We start from the raw sequence: 19,354 nt of genomic DNA on the forward strand, positions 1-19,354 counted from the left end.
ACCCAGAAAGGACTACAGATGAGAAAAACAAAGGTACAGAGCATGTGAATAGAAAGAGATGTTGAATAAAGTGGGTGGGTCCATCCACGTGAATTGGAATAAGAAATGAGTGGTTCCTATGAATGGTAAAGCCAAAGCACAGTTAGGGTCTTAAGAAAACATTTATTAATTTAATTACAAACACGTGACACGAGAAGCTGATATTTTTAGTGATAAGATTAAAGCAGAGATGGAGAATAATGACAAGAAATCAATAATGCAAGACATAAACATCGTACTGGACGATGGCATCAAAAGTGGCGGGGTTGAAATAGCAAGTTTTGGCAAGAGCATAGCCTAGCGAAGCGGAAGCGGCCACTGCCACCGATGATGGGCAATTCACGAACCCTCAGGAGGATGGCGTTGCGGCCCAAGATGGTGATGCTGCTGCAGTTGTATTTACGGTGAGTGAAATTGTTAAGAATTTAGTAATAAATTATAGTTTACCATATATATTATATTTGATATTTTATTATAAACCAAATATCTAATATTTTTCTTATTACCATAGGTATCTTTCCATTTCCATTTATTACTATTTCCATATCCATTATAAATAAGATAACTTTCACATTATTTAGGTGCGTTGGATTAATCAAACACTCTCAGAAATTCATAGCCATGAGAAGCCCCACCTGGTCTGGTCTAGTGCAGTAGAAGCATAAATCCCTTGCGACCTCCCAACCAGCTCCGACTTCTTAAGGTCAGGCCCGACGCTTAATGGGTTGTCGAACATGTGCATCAGCCCCAACGTCGACCCGTTCTTCAGCGATGGCAATACTGCCACGCTCGATGGGTTTCTCCCGCCCACTGTGTCGTGCCAGTACAAGTGAAAATGGGTGAGCTTCTCTTTCTTCAGCTTCAACACTTTGGGGTCTAGCTCGCTTGCATATCCCTCCTTCTTTCCCATTACCCTGACCACCCAATTGTTGATGGCCAACGACAACAAAATAACGCTCAAAATCCTGACTTTACCTTCTATGCCTGCCGGAACTCTGTTTCTTTCCCACCCGATCTTTTGGAGCTTCAGGTTCCTGAACTTATGAACTAAACAAGCCTTTTTATATAGACGTGTGAATCATGAGATACCTTTAACTATGACCGACGGAAAACGTTCCAATCATGGAGGTACGGATTCATTGTTCTAATTAATCTCTCTTTTTCCTTTGCTACTCGCGCAGTAAAAGAAAATGTTTAATGTCATTCATGAAAATTTATGGTTTGATCATCAAAATATCATAAATGATAAGGATTTTATTTCTTGAATTTTGAAATTATTTTATCAAAAGAATCCTAAAAATCAATTTTTCATTAATTATATTATATTTTATTGTTCATCTATTACTATAAAAATTGTCATCCAACAATTTTGTCTCATTATCAGTAACAATTGTAAATTTATTAAAAAAAAAGACCGAGTAAGAGTACATGTGCCAAGTGTTAGTGCGGTTCATCATTATGATTCAACCAATCCCATATTTACACGTGGATCATGTGAACCTGGAGTGCCCCCGAAGTCTCTCAGAATAAAAAAAAAAACAATTATTTAAATTAATATAAGACCTTTTTAAGGGAAAGAAATAGGTCTTTATCTCTTTAAGATCTTGAAAAAACATGAAAATGATATTTAAATTAAAAACGTAAAGAAAACGGGAGATTGACTTGTCGGTGGCCTTCCATCGTCTAATAGTTCCATCTTTTGGGTATCTTTACTTTATCATCGATGTTAGGAATCACGAATCTTAACAGTGTTATAATATTATCAAATTTGTTTCTAATTTCTCTAAAAATACTTAATTTGAATAAGAGATGTATTTCTTATGGAGCTCACAACGAGTGTTGCTTGGTAGCTGCAGCAGAGCTTGTTTGTTGAACCAATCTTTCTCGGGTTCGCAATTCATATAGTTTGTAGAATATGAAGAAAAGTTAATGGAGGTTGAAATGACACAATAGGAAACCCACTCCCGGCCTTCCACTTTCACCCACCAAACCCACTAACACAAACAGACTTTTAAATTATTGAAACCAAAAACATACTCTGTTCTGTTCCAAACAACTAAATTAAGGAAACAAAACGCAAACACAGACAAAAAAATAAATGGGGTCAATAATGAAGTACGTAAATGTTATATTCAACAACAGCATCCCCGGTCTTGAAATCTACCTTGCTGGTTCTGGCTTCCGCATACCCTCTCGCGAATCTGAACAGCCCACTTCCACCGATCACAGGCATCTCCCTAACTTTTGCCATAACTTGGTTTCTTCCAAATATAGTGATGGAGCTCCCCTTATATTTCCCGCTCGTAAACTCCAAATTCATCGCCATTAACAGCACAAGCTCCTCCTGCGAAGTCGATGCGTACAATCCCTGAGCTCTTCCCCATAGCTTCGACTTCGGATCTGGAGTTGCTGTTAATGGGTTGTCGATCATTTGGACAGTCCCGAAAAATGTGCTCGACATGTTCGAAACAGGGGGCACCACTTGGATCGAGGTTGGGTTTTTGCCACTCATAACGTCGTGCCAGTAGAAACGGAAGTGGCTCAGCTTCTCTTTTCGGAAGCCCATAAGTTCTCTGTCCACCGTTCTTGCAAAGGAGTGTTCCACTTCGGGCATAGCGACAGCCATGGCGGAGGAGATCAAGAAAGAGAGAAAGACGAAGAATGGATAGATTCTTGCCATGGAATCGTGGGCGTGGGAGCTCAAAGACAAAGACCCATAGCATCTCTCTGGCTGTATATATAAAGCCAGGCGCTTGGATACTCTGTTCCCATTTTCCATTTTTGTTTTAATATTTTAATTATGATTCTAGAAAGTGGAGACGGAGAAGATCCCATTCCAAGAAATAATAATCAAGTCTCGAACTAATTTCGTGTGGGGTCTGAAATTGAGTTGCGGTTGTTGGAATTGGAGAAATGATAATATTCCTTTCACGCTTCCCAAATCACAATAAACCAACCCATTCAAATATACATTTAATTTAAACGTTATGTAGTCAAGTCTATGTCTTCCCCCAACTTTCCACAATATGGAATTAATATTCAAACCTTTCTTTTCTTTGACTAATTGGCTCCATCGTTTCCAAATCAACCCAAACAAAAGTAAAATGAATACTACTTTTTCATTTAATATCTCCAGGTAGCTTTACACCGAAATTGTCACGCAAGACCTTAATATATTACCCTTTTTTAAATTAGCTAATAATTATACTTTCATCAATAAATTTATTTATATCACATCCTATTTTGTATTTGAAACATTATTATTTAACCCATTTCGGAAGAAAAAAAAAAGTCTTTAGATGAATAAATTTAATATTTTAACCAAAAAAGGAAAGAGAGAGAAATAAAGAAAGAAAGAGAGGTTGGGTAATAAAGGTAATAATTGATATTTTGGTGAGTGAATTTGGGTTAAAGGAAGCCATTAGTTTTGAGTTTGGGTTGCAAAGAATTTTAAATGGGCCTTGGTCTTTGTCGGTCCACCTTGAACCCTTCGGCCCATGTTACGGCCCTTTTTCAGATTTTTTTTCCACTAATTATTAAATAGATATATACAATAAAGGAGTGTTAAGTTTAGAATTGTTTTTTAATTCAATTAGTATAATAAATTAACTACGAAATTAAATAGATTAGGAATGGAATCAAAATCAGATCCATAGAAGAATGTCCAAAAATAGCTGATAAATACAATTTTTTCGATCTATTCCACTGACGTCATTGCTGATAGAATTACATTTAAAATAATTTATTTAAAAATGGGATAAACAATCAGAAAATATATTGGCTGCGCCTAAATCAATTAAAATATTAATAGTTCCAAAATCCAAATAACTCAAGATCTTTACGACCAAATAAAATAAGCTCCTTTTCTTTGTGGTTTAGTTGATTATCTGTGGCCCACTGCATTGTCTAATATTGACCTGGAAAATATATACAAAATTATTCAATTTAGACCTAAAGTATTTGGATTAGTCACACTGAATTATTAAATAAATAAGAGATGCCACATCCAAGGAGCAATCCTACGTCATCGTATGCTTGGAGGACACGTACTCCTCACTATTTTTAATTCATTCATCATTACTGCATTCTTTTTTGTTTTCTTCCACGACAAGTTTTAAATTTTGAATTGTTTTTTTACTGTTNTAATAAAGGAGTGTAAGTTTAGAATTGTTTTTGAATTCAATTGGTATAATAAATTAATTACGAAATTAAATAGATTAGGAATGGAATCAAAATCAGATCCATGGAAGAATGTCCAAAAATAGCTGATAAATACAATTTTTTCCATCTATTCCACTGACGTCATTGCTGATAGAATTACATTTAAAATAATTTATTTAAAAATGGGATAAACAATCAGAAAATATATTGGCTGCGCCTAAATCAATTAAAATATTAATAGTTCCAAAATCCAAATAACTCAAGATCTTTACGACCAAATAAAATAAGCTCCTTTTCTTTGTGGTTTAGTTGATTATCTGTGGCCCACTGCATTGTCTAATATTGACCTGGAAAATATATACAAAATTATTCAATTTAGACCTAAAGTATTTGGATTAGTCACACTGAATTATTAAATAAATAAGAGATGCCACATCCAAGGAGCAATCCTACGTCATCGTATGCTTGGAGGACACGTACTCCTCACTATTTTTAATTCATTCATCATTACTGCATTCTTTTTTGTTTTCTTCCACGACAAGTTTTAAATTTTGAATTGTTTTTTTACTGTTTATTTCTTTTTATAACATAAACAGATCATACCTTATAAACAAAAATAACAAATTTGTAGATAGGGATGTATATAAATTAGTTTTCAAACTTTAATATGATGAGAGGGTGTGGATTAATAAATGTCAGAACTAAAAGTAAAAACACACATATTATACAATGACTCATCAATTAAGTTTTTTTACTATAATTTATTTATAATTGACTTATCAATTAAGTTTTTCTTAGGTCGATGAGAAGGTACGGATTCGTTGCTCAAGTCTTGAAATCAGTATGTAGAACTACCATAATAGCCAAAACCCACGAAATCACCATGTAGAACTACCGTAATAGTCAAAAACCACCGTTAGCAAATATTGTATTTTTTGGGTTTTTCCTTCCGAGCTTCACAAGGTTTTTAAAACTTGTTTTCTAAGGAGAGGTTTCTACACCGAACCTCTAATACTAGTTGTTAGGATCGCACAACAATGCACACACTCGATTTAGATGAACCCTAGAGAGAATGATAGAGAAAATGCATGCAAGGAGAACCCCTAGTTAAAGGATTTATATGGATGACTTAAGTGTGTACAGTAAAATGGGTACATTTTCAAAACTCTGTATGATGGTATATATATATATATATATATATATATATATATATATATATATATATGGTTTAGCTTACTGTATTTAGTTTTACAGATATAACCACCATCTACCGTGTATAACTATTTACCATATATATTTACTCATATAACTCTCTACTATATACATAGTTAAATAGCCTAACAAAAATAATATGTGAGAGTGAGGTTTGTATAACTTTGACTCAGCTTAAAACAACGGGCACCATAACCTAACAAAAACAATAACCTAACAAAAACAATAAATGAGAGTGAGGTTTGTAGGGGAAGCAAAAATGTAATAAAAATGAGTGTTTTGAAGGTGAAGTCAGACTCGAAGACTCTCCTAAGGGCAAGGCATGGCATGTTTGGAAGGCCCACTGCTGTATCACTACTACACCTAATCAAATACGTAACTATATTTAGTCAACTATAAGCTTCATCTATCCCTAATTTCCTTTCTCTTTCTCTCCTTGACAACCTCATCTATCGAACCCTCTAGACCCTTTTTTTAACTCTTGGGTATCTCCATTCCCCTTCCTCTCTTATAAGTTGTAGATACATTCAATCTCACAATATCCTTCATAACTCTCCCTTCTTCTCTGTTTTTTCTTTTAAAGAAAAATTATTATGGGGACTTTAGTGGGTCATGTAGCTCCCGGGTTTGGCTTCTTCATTATTGGCCTGTGGCATCTTTTCAACAACATCAAGATTGAAGCCCGTACTAACCCTCCCCATTCCCCAATATTTCTCTCATGGTTTCCCACTTCCCGATTCAAGTACCTAGAGCCGTTGCTCATCATGCTTGCCGCCTCAGCCTCCGTAGCCATGGAGCTCTTCATCGGGCCTCAGAGGCACCACCCCTTCGACACCGACGGCACCATCCCTTCCAACCATCTCCACAACATCGAACACTCCAACATTTCCATGACTTTCTTTGTCTTTGCTGCCTTCTCCGTTATTCTGGACCGCCTTCGTCCCAAAGCTTATTTTGAGCTGACACAGTTTCTGGGCGCCGTGGCTTTTGGGCAGGAGCTTCTCCTCTTCCACCTCCACTCCGCCGACCACAACGGCCCCGAAGGCCAATACCACATGCTTCTCCAGCTTCTGGTGCTCCTTTCTCTCGCCACAACTCTCCTCGGGATTGCTCTTCCCACTAGCTTCTTGGTGGCGTTTGTCAGGTCTTTCAGCGTTATTTTTCAAGGCGTCTGGCTTATGCTCATGGGCTTCACGCTTTGGACGCCTTCTCTCATATCCAAAGGTAAAAATTATTTCCTTTTCCGTAGTTGCCAAAACATAATGGTGACAGCTTACAGTTTTGTATTATTGCTTAAATAAAATATGTTTATTATAGGCTGCTTTATGCACTTGGAAGACGGGCACAAAGTGGTGCGGTGCGGCGGGGAGGCGCCACTTCACCGAGCAAAGTCTCTGGTCAACCTTCAGTTCAGCTGGCTCTTAATTGCCCTCACCATTTTCGCTTTATCACTCCACTTGTTTCTGCTTAAACTCTACCAACAAACGCCCAAGAACCCCCAATACATTTCATTAGTAACCAACGAAGAGGAAGAAGAAACATCGAAGAACATAGACACACGTGCGAGGAGCTTTATTGAAATGGGACACAAGTTCACAGAAATGGGCATGGGAAGGTAGAAACTTCACAACAATGTAATTTGAATTGTTGGGTGTGTATAGTTTTGTTCATTATTGTTTTCTGAAATTTAAGCGAAAATGAAGAACACATTTGTCCACCAATTAGTTACTTCCGCCTTGGATTATTGTTTTAATTAATGGCATAATTAATTGAACTGGAGGAGGAAGATGGTATGACTTAATTTGAAGCATGGGTAAGTCCCAAGTAGAAGTTCCGCCACCTTGCCTTCCACTCTATTTTCACTTTCGCCCACCAACTATTTCGTACAAGCCACACCCCAGGTGGACTTTCCTTAATTCATTCAATTACTTAATTAATCCCATAAATATTAAATGTTTGGTTTTATGGATAATTTAAAGCACTCGTGTTTGACATTTCGTTCGCTTCAGCAAACCGGATACAACACGTTACATGTGATATGTGATGTGATGTAAAATATATAATTAATTAAACATCTAATTGAATTAATCAGGAACCTACGTGATGAATTAAATCACTATAATTGGTTGAAAAATCAATAAAAATATTAATTTTTAATATAAATGTATGATACATCAGAAGTTAAAAAATTTATTTTTATCGCAGTTACTTTATTTATTATGCTTTTGTAAATCTCACGATCAATAATAAAAGGCTTATTATTTCATTTAAGTACTTAAAAATAATGGAGAATTAAAATGAATATTAAATGGAAGTATAAGTCCCGAAACTTCTTATTTCTCAAACTATATAAATTAACCGCCTGGGGTAAAGAAAATGCAAGTCACAAGAATAACCAAAGCCACGTGTCGGGCTCATACGAAGTGGGTGAAACGACGTCGCAGGAAAACCGTCTCTCCAGGTCCTTTTGGGAACTCCCGCCCCCCCGGTTGGGTTGATCTCCAGAACTCCGGTACTTCGCTAGGGTTCGTAGAAGCATTCAATTTTATGCCTCCAATTGCCGTTCCGATTCTAGCAGTCGTAAATGGAAAGCGCCGACCCCGATGAACCCGATAAGAAGAGGCCCCATTTGAGCTCGCTTACCCCCGCCATGGCTCGCAACTCCACCACTTCACAACCACATAATAATAGCGTAAGTCTTAACCCCCCGCCACTACTAAATTCATACTTCTCGTTTCTTTGGATAAGTAGTGCGTTTAAATAGTTTTTCAGTACTTTCCGGCACCTATTGGATTTCTGCGTCGCCAATAGTTTGGTTTATACGCTCTGTTTTCAAGTGGAAGAAGGTTGTTTCAGAGAATGAGCCTTGAACTGAAAACCAAACAATTTATGGCGTTTGGATCATTTCCCCCACTAAAGGGTCTCAATGTTTCTATCCCCTTAATCATGGCATGAAGCTATTTAATACGCACTACTTCCTTTTACACACGGTTATTCATCGTGGTTAGGTGTGTAGATATATTATTTTGTGAATTCTTGAATGTGAAACTAGGTTCATTCAGCTTCATGACCTGAGTCTGCAGTTTCCCGCCAGGCCTCCCTATGTTATTGTATTTATCAGATAGGATGCATACTGGCCCAATAGTTCAAAGTGCAAGTTGTAAACGTACACATCTTCAAAGTTCAAACAATCGGTGCCATTTATGTAGGATGTTCTATTTGATAATGTTTTTGTTTGTAATTTTCTACGTCTACAAACCAAGCTTATTTACTAATCATTTTCTTGGTTTCAAATACTCCCATAGTTATTTTGAAATCATAACTACATTTCATAAACATTTTTATTTTTACAAAGAAGTAGTTTTCAAGAACCCATTTTTTAGATTTGAAAATTGAAAACTTGGCCAAGATTTCAAAAAAGGGTTTTTAGGAAGTGAAGAACTAATTAAAGAGAATTTGAGTAAAAGTAGCTTTATCAGCACAATCTTGAAAAATGAAAAAGAGAAAAAACTGTCTAACAGACTTTTAAGATTTATGATTATTTGAGCTAGAAAACCATTTTGACAACATAATGATTTATATATCTGTTTAAATATCTTTGACCATCATTCCAGGTTGATGCAACCGTCCTTCATTTCCAGAATCAAAAACTTGTCCAGCAGACTGACTCTCAAAAGCACGAGTTGCTAGATCTTGGATCCAAAATTTATCAGTTGAAGGAAAAGCAGAGTTCTTATGATGACTCATTGATTCTCATCAATCAACTCTGGAATCAGGTGATCTATATATATCCTTTTCCGTCTGAATTTCCATGTAAGCTTCCTGTTTTTTTAATGCCTATGATCTTTTTCTCTCTATTAGTTGGTTGATGATTTAGTATTTCTTGGACTACAAGCTGGAGGGGGTGGAGAGGTTGTACAAAATGTAGGACAAGGTTGCCATTCTCAAGGTACTTTTGGGTTATTAGGCTTATAGCAAGTACACATAAACACCTGGCTATTGAAATGTTATCTTTACTCAGTTTCTTGTGGAAGTAGAATTGAATTTATTTTTCATTTACATTGACCAAGGTACTTTCTAGGTTCAATTCCTTTGTGTCCTGCGGAGGATATGTTTCTTTGTAGGTTGCTACTGAAGGATTCTATTGAAGTCAGACGTGATGGACAAATTGTCAACTATGTAAAAGAAGCCCTCACTACACGTCATGCATCCACCATGGAGTTGTTTAAAGTATTGGAGAATATTCTTAATACTCAAAGGGAAAAAACTGCGAACATAGTTTCTGCTTGGAGTGAGAAACGATCACCAGAAGGTCAGAATGATTTATTTATTTAGTATAGTTAGATTGCTGTGACGTGCAGTTGCCAATAATGGGTTTGTGCTCCCCATCCACCCTCTGGAGATTTGATATTCTTTTTTATTCAATAGGTTCTTATCCGATGGTTAGATGTAGGAAATTCATTTTTACTTGAATGATAATTGTAGAAGCAGACATGTGACAATGCATTTATATGATCACGGGCTTTTTAGATGCTATCGTTCATTTGTCAAAGATTGATGAGATGATGAAAGAGGAGGCTAACAATCTACGAGAAATCATCGAAATTCTCCACTTGAAGCATAAAGAATATGCTGATGAGATTCAAACTTATGTTCGCAGTCATTTGATGGATCAAGCCGAGATTAAACGTCTTTCAGGTTACTGTTGAAATATTTCTTGTGATGTTGCAGTACTTGAGGACTATTATTATATTTAATCTCTCTCTTATTTGAATCTGAAGAAGAGATAAAAACTCTTAATCCATGGTTCATTGTGCATAATTAAGTTTTATTCTGTTGACCGTTTATGTTTTTTTGTTGGTGATAGATGAGCTAGATGAGACTATGGCTGAACTTGAAGAATGTAGAAGAAAACTTGTCAGTCTTATGATGCAGAAGGATGTTAGCATTGCAACGCATGCGCCCACCATGGGTGCAGTGAATGGAAGTTTATCACCTGAAAACCCTACAGAGAGAACTATAGGGTTTCGTGAATTAAAGGATTCCATTGAGGAAACTAAGGTATAGTTGATTGATTGGTCTTTCTTTCTCTCACGCATGTAGGCACCTAATGTCATCAATGATAATACAGATACTGGCAGCTGATCGCCTTTCTGAGCTTCAAGATGCCTGGGAAGATAATGTAACCTTGTCAAACCAACTCCAAGAACTTGAGGTTTGTAATCTCTTTACTTTATAGATATTTGTGGGATAACTCTTCCATATTTACTTTTTTTTTTTTTTTTTTTTTTTTTTTTTTTTTTTTTTTTTTTTNGTTCTTGAAGAATGATTTGAAGGATGAAAAGTATGTACATTCATCACGGTTGTACATTTTACTTAATGATCAACTCCAACATTTGACTGCTGAAGTGGAGCGTTATAAATCACTGGCCGAAGCTTTGCAGGTTAAATAATTTGTCTCAACTTCCATGTTATTTGATATTTACTACGATTCGAGTTCCTTTTAAAGGTTAGATTTCAGACTGACAGGTCTCAAGTCATGAGAAGGGAGAAAGACTTGAATGCCAAATTGGAGTCTCTGGATATTGCAAGGAGCTCCATTGACAATAACAGTTCTCGGATTGAGGAGCTAGAGCATCAGCTGCAAAAAATATTGGTGGAAAAAAATGACATAGAAATTGAAATGGAAGAGGCAGTTCAAGATTCCAGTAAGTTCATACGATATGATCTCTCTCTTCCTTTGTTATTGAAATATGTTATTTATTTGTGAAGGTGTTTCCATTCACAGCAAGAGAGGATATCAAAGGAGAATTTCATGTAATGGCATCAGCTTTATCTAAAGAAATGGGGATGATGGAATCTCAGCTAAAGCGTTGGAAGGAGACAGGCCATGAAGCAGTTACTGTACGTGAGAAAGTCCAGGCACTTGAGACTTTGTTAATTGAGAAGGTTTGGTCTTACCCTTTTATCCATCATCCATATAAGTTTAGACAAATTGATAATGTAATGATTTCCTGAGCCTTGTGCCGACCCTCCTACCATTTTGGTGACTGGTGTTAATAATATTCATGTCTTGATTTTTGGGATTGATGATATGTTAATGTTACTTGTAGATGTTATGTTTTTATCCCTATGATGTATGATGACCTTGAGTGCTTGTTAGTCCTATTTCCTACGCGTACATACTAATTTTGAAAGAAGGTACAAAGATCTTTGATTATTTTCATTCTTCTCTTCTGGCATATGGTTTGGTACTTTCATATTTGTGTCTATCATCTACTTTACTCGGTTGTGTTGGCATCATTGTTTTTGAGTAAAGACGTCGTCATGGTTTTTTTGTAACCATTTCTCCCTTGTTTCGAGGAGAGTTTGCCTGAAAACCAATTAGAACATAACAATTTGAGTTTAGAATGAACATCGTGATATCACTTCATTAATAGTCATTTTGGCTCAGAGTTACAGTGAAGATATTTACAACTTTGTCTGCACATGGTGCTTTATTACCTAAATATAGAAAAGGTGGAGTTATAGTACCTAATTCTTCCTACCGAACTTCAAATTATTACAAGGACAAAGAATTAGAAAATTGCCTTGGGTTGCGTTAATCTGGGGGGTCATGTTTTTGGCCTATTGAGGTGCTTTATTTCCCTTCTTTTGTGGTTATAGTTTTTACAAGTTCCAATTATAGTAGGGTTTTTCCTTTTCTTTTCTTTTTTTCTCCAAATTTATGTTAATGTTATTAAACAAAAGGTTTTGTTGGTTTATTGTCCAATAAAGTTAGCAGCAAATGTGTGTACTTCTGAATGGTATTGGTGTAAGATATGTGGTTGTGGAAGATTTGTTTGAGAGGAAAAGAAGAATCTTTGACGATGCTTCTGTTATTTTGTTGAGCTTTTTAATTCGTTTTGATATTCCTTTTCCAGTTCCCATAGTATTCATGGTTCTATTTTAATTTTTCCCAGTTAGATTAACCTTTTGTTATTCTCACCTGGTCTTAGGGTGGGAGGATCTTCCTTTTCACACTTCTTATTATGATGCTCCGTCATATCTTTGATAGTTTGGACATATCATTCTTCTATATCATTTGCAAGTATGCTTATCCGTTTGAAGTTAACCATTATTGGTTGATGATTCAGAAAAAAGAGAAAGGATGCTTAACAGACATATGTGCACAACAAATGATGGAGATAAAATCTCTCAAGGCATTGGTTAAGTTCTCTACTCCGACCATTTCTGTTTTGTTATTCAACTTTTTTAGTGTGAGTTCTAAAGATTTTAGGCGAGTCACTTGAATATTATTGTATACCTTTGTGAGTCTTGGTCAGCATGGTTTTTCTCTGCTCCTGCTATATGATATGAAGGAATCCAATTCATGGTATTCTAATTGATATTGACCTTATTCATGCCATTATCTTCAATTGTATGCCTGTTTTAGTTGAGCCACATTTTATTTCCTCTAAAGTTGTGTCGTCATAGTCATCATCATTATTTATTTCTCTATGTAATTTTTTCTGGATTTTTGTCATGGCTGCAAAAATGGCGTTACACTTGAAGCTGGATTTTTGTCTGGATTTTTGTCATGGCACCCTGCAGCCACCTATTTACACACATAAGCGGGCTGGGAATACAGAAACTAATGACTAAACAGCCTCAAAGAAGAGAATAACCGGCTGTAAAAGGCTAAAAACTTCCCAAGTTAAAATTACTCTAAGGGCAAAACAAGATTACAACCATAAGTTTATTCAAGATTCTACAGAAGAAACAAGGTTTCCCCTAGAAAATCCTTATTCACTACTGCATAAGGTGAAATCAATACTGAATAATGCGGAAGTCCCTAGGTTGTTGAACTTTAATTAGAGCCCAAGCCCGGGAATATCTCAGCAATTTTGAAGATATCCCATTTTAAGGCAGAAGGCAAAAAGTATGCTTATTATACTTATTATACTTATTTTAATCTTTGAGGATAAACTGAAGTTAGGACTTCAAATTTATATCCAACTTTGATGACAGAAGAATTGTATATTCACATTTTCTTTCTACTAGTGGCTAGTTCACTTATTCGCTTGCATTAGGAGTGTAGGAACATGAATTTCATTGCTGACTTTGTTCAGTAACAAATGAGGATTTCGATCCTCATAGAATAACTAACATTGATGAGTATTAATACTGCAGATTGAGAAGTTGCTAGAGGACAAACTTGAGCTGGAATTGTTTTTAGACATGTATGGACAGGAAACTTACGATGAAAGGTGCGAGAATGTTTTGTTTTATCNATCTGGATTTTTGTCATGGCACCCTGCAGCCACCTATTTACACACATAAGCGGGCTGGGAAAACAGAAACTAATGACTAAACAGCCTCAAAGAAGAGAATAACCGGCTGTAAAAGGCTAAAACTTCCCAAGTTAAAATTACTCTAGGGGCAAAACAAGATTACAACCATAAGTTTATTCAAGATTCTACAGAAGAAACAAGGTTTCCCCTAGAAAATCCTTATTCACTACTGCATAAGGTGAAATCAATACTGAATAATGCGGAAGTCCCTAGGTTGTTGAACTTTAATTAGAGCCCAAGCCCGGGAATNGTCTGGATTTTTGTCATGGCACCCTGCAGCCACCTATTTACACACATAAGCGGGCTGGGAATACAGAAACTAATGACTAAACAGCCTCAAAGAAGAGAATAACCGGCTGTAAAAGGCTAAAAACTTCCCAAGTTAAAATTACTCTAAGGGCAAAACAAGATTACAACCATAAGTTTATTCAAGATTCTACAGAAGAAACAAGGTTTCCCCTAGAAAATCCTTATTCACTACTGCATAAGGTGAAATCAATACTGAATAATGCGGAAGTCCCTAGGTTGTTGAACTTTAATTAGAGCCCAAGCCCGGGAATATCTCAGCAATTTTGAAGATATCCCATTTTAAGGCAGAAGGCAAAAAGTATGCTTATTATACTTATTATACTTATTTTAATCTTTGAGGATAAACTGAAGTTAGGACTTCAAATTTATATCCAACTTTGATGACAGAAGAATTGTATATTCACATTTTCTTTCTACTAGTGGCTAGTTCACTTATTCGCTTGCATTAGGAGTGTAGGAACATGAATTTCATTGCTGACTTTGTTCAGTAACAAATGAGGATTTCGATCCTCATAGAATAACTAACATTGATGAGTATTAATACTGCAGATTGAGAAGTTGCTAGAGGACAAACTTGAGCTGGAATTGTTTTTAGACATGTATGGACAGGAAACTTACGATGAAAGGTGCGAGAATGTTTTGTTTTATCATCATTATCAAATCATTATCATATTGTTGGGCGTTGTGCTAATTTCAGTCCATAAGCAGGGGGTGTGAAAATATAAATAAATAATTGAATATACTATAACCTCCCATCATAAACTTTTTGGTTGAGGGGTGATTTAATAGTTATCAACTAGTTCTATTTATACCAGCGAATATCTGTTTTCATTATCCACTCATTGCATGCTCCAAGTCTAGTAGGAATATCAGACATGAAGATAAGCCTCTCTGAATCCTCTCTCATTGGCGTTCACTACAAAAATGAGAAATAGGTTCAAAGGCTTTGCAAACTCTGTCCAGCCAAAATTTGAATCAAATCATTAAATGGAGAAATTATTCACTAGGATTAACGTTTCCTTTGGGCTTTGGTTAGGATTACCCGAGAGTTCTATAATTCTTGGCTTGGTCTTATCCATTTGGATTCGATCTGTTTTTTTGTATGGTTACCCTGGTTTAGTTCCTCAGTTGGGACTGGCTTTTGTATTGCCTTTTGTATTTTTCATCTTTTTTTAATGAATGCTCTGTTTCTTGTGAAAAATATCAAGTGGAGAAATAGTATTCTTTTGACAGGTTCGTAATTGACTCTTGTTCAGTATATTCTCTCAAGCATCCCTATGTATTATGTCTCTTTTCATAATGGCTTCAATAGCAAAAAACAGGGGGACTTACTTGACAAATATTGTGGCCCGATGATTTAAATTCAAAAGGTGGCTACCTTGTAAACTGTAATATCGTAAAAAAAAAAAAAAGTCTCCGTGAAAGTTGGTTTGTCCATTGGAGATCATCGACACAAATATAAAGCTGTCAAAGCTCTTTAGTTCACATGGCTTTGAAGAGAGACTTTCTTTGGCACAAAGTTTATTGGTAGTAAATATGGTATTGTCTTGTCCATTTGCTCAAAATCCTTGCATTTCATCATTCAGCAGCAGTACCTTTTCAATTCTTTGATCACTTACAATTCTTTAAACGGGGAATAAATGCAGTCGTGGTTAAGGAATTACCATATAGTGGACCACTATGTAGCTGAATTCTAAGCCAAGCCTTCACACCATTGTCGAAGATAGAACAAGATTGGATTATTAGCACAAAGGTTCCTTTTCATGGAATCTAATTTCAGAAGAAATCTTGAGGATATAATTTCTTTTATTTTCTTGATTTCTTGCTAAAAACTCCATCTAGAGACAAAAGAATATGGAGTGTGTATAGCAATAGTATCATTCCTTTGGAAGTCTCCATGTTGCCAATTCTCAAACCTGTCATTCCTAAACACATGACAAAGCGTATGTTGAGGGAATTCCCAAGAAGATAAAATATTGTCGTCTCTCTCTTCCTTCTATGCTGAATACCATTGAGAGAATGTAGCAGAATATTCCAGTTTCTTCTTCCCAATTGCTGCATCCTTAACAAAGAGCATTACAACACACAATTTTTTCCCCCATTGCAAATTTGCGAGTTCTCCATGGAGCAACTTTCTTAATGAGAACTTTGTTTTTTTTTTTTTTTGGGACATATGGACGGAAAGTATCAATTGTGTTTTCAATGACATTCACAGGGAGGAAGCCGAATGTTTTGCAATTAGAGTGGTAGCACATATCATTTTTTGGAAGAATTATTTTGTTGCATACAAATTGGAACTCTTTTAAATAACGTCCAAATTCTGCAGGGGCTGTCTTTTTTCTGCTTTTTGAATGTAATTCTTTTCTTTTACTGAATGCAAAGTATTGATATTATTCCAAAAAAAAAAAAAAAAAAAAAAAAAAAATTCAAAACTAGTAGGGTTTGTAAGATTGGCCACTCGGAATTTGACACACTTTATATTAGTTGACAAGTGTATGGTACTTTTCTCCTCTAGTGTGGGTATTATGAGGTGTTCAAATTTCTAGGTCTGTTTCTTGAACAATGGACCTTGTTGGGCTTCTTTCCATTGAAGTACATGTTTTATACATATTAAGCTTGGGGGACATTTGTGGCAACGATTGAACTGTTTGTGTAACTAGAATGTATTGTTGTGCTGTTGTCTAATTGCTAACACATACTTTGAGTTTTATTATAGAGATTTGGTGGAAATCAAAGAATCAGAACGGCGAGCTTGTTCTCAGGCTGATGTTTTAAGAAGTGCTTTGGATGAGCATAGCCTTGAACTGAGAGTGAAAGCTGCGAATGAAACTGAAGCTGCTTGTCAACAACGGCTTTCTGCTGCTGAAATTGAAATAGCGGAGTTAAGATCTAACCTTGATTCTGCAGAGAGGTTCGTTGTTGTTGTTGTTGTTGTTCTTCTTCTTCTTCTTCTTCAGAGCAAGGAATAGTTTTTACTTATTTATATCTGTGGTTGAGGCGAGGCGTTGAGGTAAATAGGATGAAGAACACCCAAGCATATATCCATCCTTCATTAGTGAGTAATGGTTAGTGCGTTGATCCGAGTGTCCTGAATAATTTTAACAAACTAAGCCACCAACTACTTGAGTTAATCTGAGAACTGATCACGGTAAAGCAAAATTTTGGGCAGTATGGGTTATGTTAGTGGTGCGTCTGTTTCTATTATTATCTCTAGGAGACTAATGCTTGTTCACTCAGTTATTGATCTCTTGAGGACTTGAAACATTGATGACGTTATGATGGTTGATACTTTTGGGGCATTTATTGCTTGAATGAATCAACTGGGGAAAATTATTCATTTTGATAAGATGCTATTGCTACTTTTATGTTGCCAACTAGGCCTGGTTTGGTCTCCAACATTTTCTTTTTGAATTATCCTTTCTTGGGACGTTTCAGATTGTTCAAAAGTATTTGCTATAATTCTTACATGCAGGGATATCTTAGAGCTTACTGAGGCCATAAAAATTAAAGATGGGGAGGCAGAGGCTTACATATCAGAAATAGAGGTGCCTTATTTTATGTTCATAGCACTCTGCTTATTGAGTTTTCTCAGTTTATCCCAGCACATGATTGCTTAACATTCTATATATTTGTATACCCCAAATCTTCCCCCACACACCCCCATGGTTGATTTGTAAAATTACCTTCTTTTAGACTATCGGTCAAGCATATGAAGATATGCAGACTCAGAATCAGCATTTATTACAGCAGGTGACGGAGAGGGATGATCTTAATATAAAGGTGTGTCTTCTGATTTACTTGCACGTTTGAATAATTAACTTTGCCTTCTAGAGGGATGATCTTAATATAAAGGTGTGTCTTCTGATTTACTTGCACGTTTGAATAATTAACTTTGCCTTCTAGTTTAATGATTATCAATGCTGTTGGTAGAACAACGGTAAATTGTTGTTGATCATTGGTTTATGCAGTTAGTTTCAGAAAGCGTAAAATCGAAGCAGGTTCAAAGCCTTTTACAATCTGAAAAGCAGGCCTTGGGAAAACAGCTTCAACAAATTAATGCATCTCTCGAATCTCTCAGAACTAAGATCATGCTTACTGAAGATCAGGTTAGATTTTCTTTTCTTTTGCAAAGGATGACAATGACCTGCCTATCAATCAATATAAGGAAAGGACCTTTATTATTCTGCAGATGAAGGCCAGCCTGACTGAAGTAATTAGATGTACCCAAGAAGAAAGACATCTTACCATTAGCCTTGAAACTGCAAAGTGGGAGCTAGCTGATGCTGAGAAGGAATTGAAGTGGCTCAAGTCCGCATTTTCTTCTTCTGAGAAGGAGTATGAGCAGACACAGCAGCAGATAACTGATACTGAAGTAGAATTGGAGAGCGAAAGGTATGTTTTAGGAGTATTTTCAGGTGTTCGTCCACTAATTTTATGTGAAAGGAAGTAATGTCATCTTCATTCTTTCCTAGTTCAAGATACGGTAGAAAACTATTATTTCCTTGGGCAAGTGCCAGCAGCTGCATCTGTAGCATTTGCAATGGTATAGTTGTTTTTCTTTGGAGTACCGTCCGACAGAGAATACTAGTAGAGTATAATATCACGTCAATTTTTCTGTATAGGAGTTGATCAATCTGTGGATTCGTGTATGCAAAAATATGCTACTGATAGCTTCCTAACCAATTAAATAAAATTTTACCCAGATCGTATACTGCATAGGTTTCAAGTACACATGTTTATTGTATGACTGCAGCGATGCAAGCTTCATATGTGCCTCTAACTGAAAAATCATTTTCAACAGAAGTTCCAGGGAGAAACTTGAGGAAGAGTTAAGGGAATTGAATAGTAAGGTGGCGAAGTTGACTTCTGAAACTGGAGAGGCTGCTATAAAGAAATTGCAGGATGAAATTAATGCTTGTAAAACTATTCTGAAGTGCAGCATTTGTAATGATCATCCAAAGGAGGTAAGATTTCATATAGATTGTTACAAATATGGACTTCTTTGGGGATGTCTTTTCCTGATGATTTACTGATATCTACTAATGATTTTGGCAGGTTGTAATTGTGAAGTGTTATCATCTATTCTGCAGTTCATGCATTCAGCAAAGAATTGAACGCCGGAATCGCAAGTGCCCTGCTTGTGGAACTGCATTTGGTCAAAATGATGTTCGGTGTGTAAAAATATGAATCTGTACAAGTTGAATGGATGCAATTAGAGAGCTTATTCTTGTTCGTATTAGTTTGAGTTTGAGTAGTATTGTGCGCCTTCGAAAAGCAAAATACAAGAAATAAAATTTGGA

General features: G+C 36.0%; 4 protein-coding genes across 8 annotated transcripts; 2 read left to right on the forward strand and 2 right to left on the reverse strand.

The window, feature by feature from the left end:
* Positions 1–110: 110 nt before the first annotated feature.
* On the reverse strand, positions 111–1,230 carry LOC111777674 (dirigent protein 7-like). Of its 2 annotated transcripts, none has more exons than XM_023657381.1 (2): positions 675–1,230; positions 111–423 (listed from the first exon to the last, which is right to left on the reverse strand). In XM_023657381.1, the coding sequence occupies exons 1-2, from the start codon at positions 947–949 to the stop codon at positions 291–293; spliced, it is 408 nt and encodes a 135-aa protein (XP_023513149.1). In that variant the 5' UTR covers positions 950–1,230; the 3' UTR covers positions 111–290. The 2 variants fall into 2 exon arrangements, with proteins under 2 accessions (XP_023513149.1, XP_023513148.1); XM_023657380.1 differs by having other exon boundaries at positions 124–426; positions 675–1,227.
* Positions 1,231–1,928: 698 nt separating this feature from the next.
* On the reverse strand, positions 1,929–2,833 carry LOC111777673 (dirigent protein 7-like). The gene has a single exon (XM_023657379.1). The coding sequence runs from the start codon at positions 2,816–2,818 to the stop codon at positions 2,144–2,146; it is 675 nt and encodes a 224-aa protein (XP_023513147.1). The 5' UTR covers positions 2,819–2,833; the 3' UTR covers positions 1,929–2,143.
* Positions 2,834–5,978: 3,145 nt separating this feature from the next.
* Positions 5,979–7,069, forward strand: LOC111777672 (transmembrane protein 45A-like). The gene is made up of 2 exons (XM_023657378.1): positions 5,979–6,636; positions 6,730–7,069. The coding sequence occupies exons 1-2, from the start codon at positions 6,006–6,008 to the stop codon at positions 7,029–7,031; spliced, it is 933 nt and encodes a 310-aa protein (XP_023513146.1). The 5' UTR covers positions 5,979–6,005; the 3' UTR covers positions 7,032–7,069.
* A 797-nt stretch (positions 7,070–7,866) lies between these two features.
* Positions 7,867–19,286, forward strand: LOC111777671 (E3 ubiquitin-protein ligase BRE1-like 2). 4 transcript variants are annotated; one of them, XM_023657374.1, is made up of 19 exons: positions 7,867–8,104; positions 9,027–9,188; positions 9,274–9,361; positions 9,494–9,724; positions 9,943–10,110; positions 10,280–10,473; positions 10,544–10,627; positions 10,737–10,856; positions 10,934–11,120; positions 11,201–11,361; positions 12,549–12,620; positions 13,585–13,661; positions 16,771–16,965; positions 17,527–17,599; positions 17,748–17,834; positions 18,023–18,160; positions 18,244–18,446; positions 18,856–19,018; positions 19,110–19,286. In XM_023657374.1, exons 1-19 carry the CDS (start codon positions 7,997–7,999, stop codon positions 19,239–19,241), a joined length of 2,643 nt encoding a protein of 880 aa, XP_023513142.1. In that variant the 5' UTR covers positions 7,867–7,996; the 3' UTR covers positions 19,242–19,286. The 4 variants fall into 4 exon arrangements, with proteins under 4 accessions (XP_023513142.1, XP_023513143.1, XP_023513144.1 ...); XM_023657375.1 differs by having other exon boundaries at positions 17,805–17,834; XM_023657376.1 differs by lacking the exons at positions 7,867–8,104; positions 9,027–9,188; positions 9,274–9,361 and having other exon boundaries at positions 9,603–9,724; positions 9,898–10,110.
* The last annotated feature ends 68 nt before the right edge of the window (positions 19,287–19,354 follow it).

The sequence above is a fragment of the Cucurbita pepo genome, chromosome LG16, assembly GCF_002806865.2.
Source record: "Cucurbita pepo subsp. pepo cultivar mu-cu-16 chromosome LG16, ASM280686v2, whole genome shotgun sequence".
Classification (NCBI taxonomy): domain Eukaryota; kingdom Viridiplantae; phylum Streptophyta; class Magnoliopsida; order Cucurbitales; family Cucurbitaceae; genus Cucurbita; species Cucurbita pepo.